General features: G+C 28.6%; 1 protein-coding gene across 9 annotated transcripts in view; it reads right to left on the bottom strand.

Annotated features, from left to right (window-relative positions):
- LOC108686259 (extracellular serine/threonine protein CG31145) overlaps positions 1 to 9,402 on the bottom strand; it is a 234,514-nt gene that overhangs the window by 106,037 nt on the left and 119,075 nt on the right. For 8 of the 9 annotated variants that reach the window (XM_018191470.1, XM_018191472.1, XM_018191474.1 and 5 more), the window contains one exon: positions 109 to 233. In XM_018191470.1, coding sequence (XP_018046959.1) covers positions 109 to 233 — 125 coding nt within the window. Of the gene's footprint in view, positions 1 to 108; positions 234 to 1,561; positions 1,628 to 9,402 lie in introns of those variants that run through there. The other variant, XM_018191477.1, reaches the window with a different exon arrangement.

The following is a 9,402-nucleotide window of genomic DNA, read 5'->3' as shown; positions in this document are numbered from 1 at the left end:
AAGTTAATATATTATAACAATTTAAAATGAATTAAAAATAATAGTTTATCAAAAATTTTTTAAATTATAAACATTTTGATTAATTAATAATTATATTATTCTACTCACCAACATGAAGAATCGGCTTGGTCGCCATCTCATGAAGTAATTGGTCCACATACTTTGAATCTTCGGAGTATAACTGCAACCTCGAGATTTGAAAATGGAATTTCTCCAAAGTTGTGCTATTCTTTCTGCAATAAAAGAATTTTTATGTTTCTACAATACCACACATTTGTATTAACATGAAATGTAAATTGAAATTATACATGCAGTATGTACAAATTAATAATATGTACTATATATCAGAGAAAGGAAGTGACTTGTTATTTTTTATTGTTACTGTATTTTAACAATAATTTGATAATGACGTTGCAAACTCCGTATCAGGAAATACGGTAATGTATCTCGGCAATAACAACACGCGTAACGATTAGCGTGAGACCGACCGTTTATGTGAGTCAAGTTTTTCAATATCGCGATTATATGTGAATCGAGTTAAGCGTTAAAGTTCGAGACTTTAGAGATTAATGCCCATTTTAGCCAATATATATTAGCTTTATATTTATATTAGCTAGTCTCGGTTCAATTTACTCTTCGTCTTTTTCTAATCTTTAGAACTAGAAAAAGACGAAGAATAAGTTGAACTGAGATTAAAATTAATTTACATTAGTGGAAACGAGCATAAGACATCTGTCATTCCGATTCGATACAGCGCTATATATACGTTCTGCTTTAATTACATAAATTCTCTGCTTCACAAATACAAATTCACTACTTTAAAACACAAATTTACTGATTTAAAAACACAGATTCATTGTTTCAAAAACAAAAATTTACTTTAAGCACACAAATTTGCATCAGTAGTGAATTTGTGTTTTTAAAGCAGTAAATTTGTATTTTTAAAACAGTGAATTTATGTTTGTGAAGCAAAGAATTGCAAACATTGCAAAATGGTAGAGGACTTTCGATTCAGTTTAATCCGTTCTATCAGCACACGAAATATTTGATTATTCTGGGATACCCTGTATATAAACATTTAGTGTACAAATATGAATTTATGTGAAGTGTTAAAATATCAAATATTAACATATTTGGACTGTATACATTAAATTTTAAAATTTGTACATAAATTTATATTGAAAATTTTATTTTATAATGACAGCAATTATCTTCTATCAAATTGCAATTATCTTCTATCAAAATTTGCTATATAACAAAATTTACGGTAAAAGTTTACCTTTATACAGCCCGTCCCAAATGACTTCTCACCGATCTTATTATTGATCTTTAAGAAAATCAAGGTCATTTATTTTTAACTCGTTATTCATTAAAAAAATTATTTAAAAAACTGTCCCTTTTCCTTGATTTTTTACACGAAGTAACTTTCATCCTACCTCTTCTCTTGCACAAATCTATACATTGTACAACAGTATAATTATAAAAGTTGTGCGCCCTTTAGCGGGGGGAGGGCGGGGGCAGGTGGGATAAAAGTCGCTTTGCATGAAAAGTCGAAACCTACGTGCAACAGTATCTATAGTTATGGAAGTCGCGCTTCTTCATAAGGGGATAGATGGAATGGAACTGGCATCGTCTGAAAAATCGTAAAATATATTTTAAAGCAGGAAATGTCTATTTTATATAGTGAGAAAAAAAACATCTTTTTTTAAACTTTTTTTGTCAATAACTTTTTATTGAATAATGAGCGATGGAAAAGATCAATGACCTTGATCTTCTGGAAATTTCAAGATTAACATCAAGGTCAGTGAGAAGTCATTTGTAAGTAAAGGTAGTGTAAAGGTAAACTTTTATTAAATTTGCTCTATAACGGCAAAAATCTCTTTGTTCCTTTCCGCCCTTAATTTTTGGATTAAATTGTGTGTCAAATGATACTCTACAATGAGATATTAATTACAAAGAAGTTTCAAGTTGAGGTAACAATTGTTATTATAGCTGCGAGAGGGGAGGGAGGAGTCATGTATTATGTCTATGCGAAAATTCGTTTTTTTTTATATTTCCAGCTCTGATAATAATTGCCATCTCATCTTCAAACTTCTCTGTGATTAATGTGCTAATATAAGATAACATTTGGCACACAGTTTAGTTCCAAAATTAAGAGCCTAAAAAATAGACGATTTTCGCGGTCATTTTTTGCCGTACCGTAAATTTTTTCCAAAATTTTTCATTAAGAAATATTCCAGATAACCAAGCGAGATTTAGCATATGGAACAAATTGATGCACTGCATGTATTGTTTTCTATTTGTCGACAATTTACTGCATTGAAATTTAATGTGAACTAAGTTAGGAGGGCAAATAGATTTCATGAGTTTCATTACGAAATTGTAAGAGTATACATTAAAAAATAATAAATTTATCATGTTGACAACAAACTGATGGCATGCCATGCACGCATGATGACAACTTGTTAGCAGTTTGCTGAATTCTAAGGAAGATTTTACAAAACAACAGACAGTTTGAAAACACCTTGGCTTTAGTTTGGTAAAATTGAATGCGGAATAACAGCAAATGGCAATATATTGCTCTTATTTGGCTATCTGGACAGTTTAGAATGCATCCGAAGACGCATGTTCAAAATTCCACTCGAAATCCACTCGAAACTCAATTAGTAGCCCTATAGGTTGGCCAAGCAATTTCAGCATTGTTAACGCCTTTCTTGTTTTTCTATCTCCTTTTTCTCTCGTGAAAGAATTTATAAGTTCTCCATTTTGTACACGTTCAAGAATAGTTAAGATCTTACCGCAATCAAAAAACGTTATTCCTTGCAGGTAAGGAAATATCTTTAAGCTTAGAACTAAGAAGGATCCAAATATCATGCTTCACAAGCACAGCTAGTAATCGTAGAGCACTCAATTTCATTGAATCTTCGTGCCATCTCGGATCATCAACTCTGGACTTCGATCCTCACAATATCTGACACACTAGAGAGAGAATCCAATAGCGATTTGATCACTGGATGACTTAATAAAGTTACAGATTGATATACTCTAACTATAATATCATTCTCGAATTTTTACAGACTACGGTGAATACCATCGCCATGTTGGTTGCTAAGTCTTCGTTTTCTATACAATTATACCATGATTAACAATTTTATATGTTATTGAATTAATCTGTATTTTCGTTGCTGTCAGTGTGCTTGTGAAGTGATGCAGCCTCGTACTTAATAGTTTAATATTATTGATTGTTTGTAAAAGAAAAATAATACTTGTTTCATTAGTCGTTATTTGTACTTGTATAATTTCTTGAACATTAAATTCTTTACGATTTTTAACAAAATTATTATAAGGCTAATTTTAGCGTGATTTTATTATTTTGTGTTATCGAATATCTTCCTTGCATTCAAAATCCCTTTTTTGTTTAATGCATTATTTTTGTTTAATACATTATTTTTAATAAATATAGATTTTCAATAATATAAGCTCAAACAACGTACGTAAACTTATCTTTGCTCAATCGTTTCTTTCCAAGCTGTTGTTTTTTTATCTTTTACATAAAATTATTGTAAAGAATACATTACTAAATTCATAATATCAAATTATAATTTAAGTTACAATATTTTTTATTATTTCTATAGATTGCCACATTCCTACTTAATATGTTGTTAATTTAATTAAAATCACATAACATTTAATAAAATATATCTATATATTATATGACAATGTATAGGATATCCCAGAATAACTATCAAATATTTCATGCGCAAATAGAATGAACTAAATTCTCTCATTGTCAGAAAAAAGTTCTGTCTATCATTTTACAATTTTTTCAATAGTTAACGAGATTAATCTTTAAAGATAGTCGAATATACGCATCCGGCCTATTACTGTCAAGAGTATATGCCTACCGATCGCTTGGCGCCTGGAGGCCACGTGGAGCGGGAATGCGGACCTAGCGTCCTGCACCGCGAGTCTTAAAACGTCAAAACTCGAACGGCGCGCTCCCCTATTCGGTATATTTACCGTTTATTTATCTCTACATATACGCCTTAAAAAATACAAGAAATACAGCCTGATTAATGAGAAAAAAATGACCAAATTTCGAGTTCAAGATCGATTTTAACAAAGTTCTACATTAAAATAAGTTATTACTCCCCTTCAATTATTATAGGTTTATTCGCCCGGAACAAGATCCAGTTGAAATTTTCCTGGAATCTCCTACAGGGCTTTTAAAAGTTGCATTTAACTGAACTACAATACATTTTTAAGAATAGAAAGAATTCTTTTACAATATACGTTTTTAAAATATACTTTGTGATCTTGTGATCCTCAAATCAAATACTTCAATTTGGCAATAAAAAACTCTTTATTAAGATAATAAAATGAGTGTATAATGCCAACGGAAATATGATTTAATTAATTGTAATAAACTATATAAAATAAGAACAAAAATAGGAATAAAACTTCAATGGAATCATAGTTAATAATTCAGATAATCTTTGATAAACTATCGAAAATTTTGATAATAATACAAATAGAACACGTGAACAAATGTTCGGAATTAAATTGTTATAAAAATATCTTTTAATGAAAGAATATATCGACAGAAAGATGACTAAAAGACGACAAATGTCGCATTGTTAATCTTTATAGCCTTACGATAATATAAACTCCATACGATAACTACTTTTAATTATCTAAGATTTGTTTTAGTTTTTATATTTTGACATATATAGCATTCAATAACATCAGATATCAGATATTTAAATTAATTTTACACAAAATGAAATTGCATGACTATCAATATACAGCCCATTTCTGGATCCTGTAATGTTTGTCCTATGTGCAAGAGCCATTATCTTTCATCATAGTCCTCTCTGGGGATTCGCTTTTAAAAAATATTTTATTAATATTTATTAGAACATGGATGAAATTTCTCATAATGCTACATCTTTTATTCTATCTTATATAATTTTCACGAAAAAGTAAACTCCACCGCATCCGTCTAATAACGAACTCGCGTACTGCTTGCGGATAAGTGATGAAAAATATCAAAATAATGGAAGAAAAAGTATCTTCTTTATTATTGTTTATTATATCTTTTCAGTAATATGAAAATCTTCTATTTTTTAATCGATTTTTCGCTGCCGAACGACAACCATAGAAAAATGATGACCATAGAAAAGATGTCTTTTAAGTTCTTTTCAACTAAAAGACGTCTTATAGATCGTCGATTTTGTCGAAAAGACAGCTTAAAAAAGACATTTTTTCGTTATTTTTTATTATTTTGTGCTGCCTGGGAATCGTGACAAGATTGGGTAAGTTAATGTTTTTTTTAAACTAAATTAAGTAATAATAAAGTTAATGGCTAAAATTAATAAAATTAAATTGAAAATTGAAGGCATAAAGAATTAACTTAATAAAAGTTAAGTTAAGAATAAATTAACTTAAGTTTAAAAAAAGTTAGTTTTGAAAAAAATTAATTTTGAGAATGTCCTAATTTTTCTTAAAATGAGATTATTTTTAAAATGAGATTACTAAATAACTCTTGCAAATAGATTATTAGGCAAATTTAATTTTATATTCACATGTAAGTTACTTATATATAATAAGAGTCACACCATAAGATATTTTGTCAAAATCTTGCGAGAAAGAAGGGTATATGTTTGTATTATTTCTCTTTCTTTAATCTTTATCTAATTCCTTTAACTTCTGAAACGACTATTCATGTATGTTTATGACTACATCGATTATATATTTGTTACAAAAAATATAAAAGTTTAGAAAATGAATGGATGGATAACTCTGTTCTACAACAATTCTTCATCTATGGCTCATTTCATATTTATATTGCTGAAATATAATGTTTGTGATACCTAAAATTAGTGCGATTCAAATATAAACGGGAATTGACAAAATGTAACAAGCCAATAAAAATTGGCTACCATATGGTGTGACTCTTATTATAGAGTCTCTCATCATAAAATCATTGAATTTTTTCTAAAATTAATTCTGTAATATTTAAGACTTTATAGAAAAAAAATATTAGCATTAAGAAAAATAGAAAATTTTTCTATTTAATTTATATTTTTTTAACTTATATTTTTTTCTATTTAAAGAAAGTTAATAAATTAAAGTTTAAAAGTAACTAAATTAAATTAAAAATTAATGAATTTAAAATTAACTTAAGTTAAAATTATTAATTTTTTAATTTTCTTTTTAACTTTTAACGTTTCAACTAATTACTATCCAATCCTAGGAATCGATTATTGTGGGGGTACTTTAAACTGTTGCGCAATAGTTGCTTTCTGCTGAACACGCCAAATGTGTTTAAAAGGATATTCGAATTAATAGACACCGTGCCAATGATCTTGATCTTAATATTATCAAGGTCATGATTCTGAATGATCTTCAAAAAGTTTTAAACGGTCACTATTTGTTCAATAGTTATTAACAAATAAAGTTTACAAAATAATGTCTTATTTCTGCTATGTACTAACAGGCATACAACTTTCCATGCATAGAAAAGCCAATCCTATCTGTCCCCTTGCTATGAGGTGTATAACTTTTTATGCGAAACAAGGTCCATTTCATCTCTATTTAGGAAAAAAATCGGTCGCCTCTTAGTTAAGGGGGAGATGAAGTGGCCTCGCTTAACGTGAAAAGTCGTATGTTCAGACAAGGTAAAAGGTGGATTAATTCTCCCTTCGGATGAAAAGTTGTGCGCCCCTATAAACAGAGGGGAAAGAATCTCGTTTCGCATGGAAAGTCCTAAGCAGGGCGAAGTGAGGTAATATTGTATGATAGAAATAAAACTTTTAAATTTTATTTGTCAATAACATTTGAACGAACAGCGACCGCCACCTAAAATCTTTTGAAAGTTATCAGGATCATGATGACATATGTCAAGGTCAAGGTCATCAGCGCGGTGTCCATTAATTCGAATAAATACCTTAAAAAATTTTAAAGAATAGATATACACGAATGAATATACACGTATATGGAAAGTAATGGAATAATAATTCTAATCTTTGCATATGTATGGTATGATATATATCAACCACGAATAAGTGATTCTTATGCATGGATCAACAAATAAATAAGAATCAATCACTCGATGAGTAGGCTGCTTTCCGAAACCCATCGAAAAAAAGTATTGCAATCCTATTTTGGTCCTAACCGTATATGTTTTGTGTAGCACATTTAATGAATCGAATCTGTGTAATTTGAGCATAAAAATGCCATATATTTCAAACAAGAGGATATGCAAGATATCAAGCTGAACAAAGAATATAAGAGCACTTGTATTTTGCTATACTCCATTCTTTGATATCCTCTACATTTATGTATCATCAAATGACTATTAAATCTTTTTGTACATCTTACAGTAATTATTTTATGTGGGTTATAATGCATGGTTGCGCTACTTGCTACATTAGTGAATCAATTTAGCTAACATATAATATAAAAATAGTTTTATTAATATTATCAGTAACAAATAACAATAGTTCCATTAATTTTAACAATAAAAAAAATTAAAATCGTGATATAATGCTAGTATAACAGATTGGATGCGTGCAAATTATATTCACACTCGTTCTATTTTTTTTTTGTTTTTCTCCTGCGGCATAAATCCTCAATTGATGTAAATACCGTAATTACCCTATATTGTATGAATTATATTTCAACTTATTTAAAATCATACAAAATATTCAAAAAATACTAAAATGTGCTTAATTTTGAAATAGTAGTAAATGTAGTAATTAACAAACGATGAGTAAATGTACGATTCTTTAACGTATGGAAAACTGAATGAAAGAGGAATCTATTAATATGTATTCATCAGCGAAAAAACGAGTATTGAAAATGAGCAATGTACTAAAAAATAATATATAAAATAATGTATATTCGCGTATACTTGTCATGTTCCTTCGCAATAGACTGTGCGTGTTGAAGAATGCAAAAAGCGGACATAAAAGTGAAATCATGGAACAATCTAAAAATCGGGCTAAAAGTGGTCCATACATATAAAAGTAATGAAATATTTTTGTAAGGGATAATGTAGTACGTAGAATGTTAATTTCTTAATAAGATATACATATAAGTAAAATAAAGATGTAACTAAAATAAAACAAACTTCAAAGCTCCTTACCAAAGCATTAAAAAAATTAATATGAACGTATGTGTTCGTAAATTTATTGAGATATAGTTTAAAATGTTTGCGAGACCAATTGTCTATTATTTCCCGATCTAGAGGATCTAAATCCTCTAGATTTTTGTTTGTGGAAATCTTGAAGTTCCTTATGGAACTACATAAATTAAGGAATTCAAGAGAAGTTCCAATCGCTAATGAAGAAATGCTACGCCAACATATCTTTGATGTTTGTGACACTATTTGCAATTGCCACAAGATCTTTGAAAAAATGCGATAGTTCATAATCCGTCCAAGCGTATTGAATCAAATGGGAACTTCGAATATTTTTATAATTGGAAGTTGAAAATAAATAATATTAAATAATAATGAGCATTCCTTTCTTTATTTTCTCTTATTAGTAAATATTTTGAACTGTATCTTAGTAACAGTGAGTTTTGGGAACATACGAAACTTTTTTTCATGTTCTATTGTGGGAAGCTTGGCTAAAGTTACCTTAATTTAATTATACTCTGTATAATAAATTTTATATTTTATTTTACATTTAATTTTGTGTGTGTGTGTGTGTGTGTGTGTGTGTGTGTGTGTGTGTGTGTGTGTGTGTGTGTATTATAGTTAAATCGTAATTAAATCGTAACATTTTTAGAGATAATTATTATTAAGTTACAAGAAATACTTTGCAGAATTCGTTATTAAATCATTTGAGCGAAAAAACTTTCAACATCATCAAGCTTGAACTGAGTAACTTACTATGGAGCACATCAACAGTTTTTTATTAAAATTCATCTCATGGCTTTCTCACTGCTATACTTTTGCTCCCAATTCCATTTCTATCCCAACTTAAAATCTGAGTACTTGTCGATATCCAGTTACGACGTGTTTCCAATAAAAATCCGCTACTTTTGCTAAATAAATCATTTTATCGTAGCTTTGCTGAAATGTTCTTATAATCACATTTCGATATTACTGCTTTTAAAGTTTGAATAGACTTATAATTTAAAAAATCATTGTTATTTCATTTTGATTTGTAGATTAATATCATGTTTGTTTTGACATAAGTTCTAATTGATCTATTTTATTATTTTTTATTGATTAATTTATTTGTATTGGGTACTAATTTATTTGTAATCAAATTAATGTATTAAGTTGTTTTTTTCGGAAAAAAATGTTTCATATATAATTATATGTGTAAAATTATATAAAATTGTAAGTAATTATAAAATTGACATATTTTACAATTATATATTTATATA

This window comes from Atta colombica, unplaced genomic scaffold (assembly GCF_001594045.1).
Source record: "Atta colombica isolate Treedump-2 unplaced genomic scaffold, Acol1.0 scaffold17, whole genome shotgun sequence".
Taxonomy (NCBI): domain Eukaryota; kingdom Metazoa; phylum Arthropoda; class Insecta; order Hymenoptera; family Formicidae; genus Atta; species Atta colombica.
This window is presented reverse-complemented; position numbering and strand designations above follow the sequence as displayed.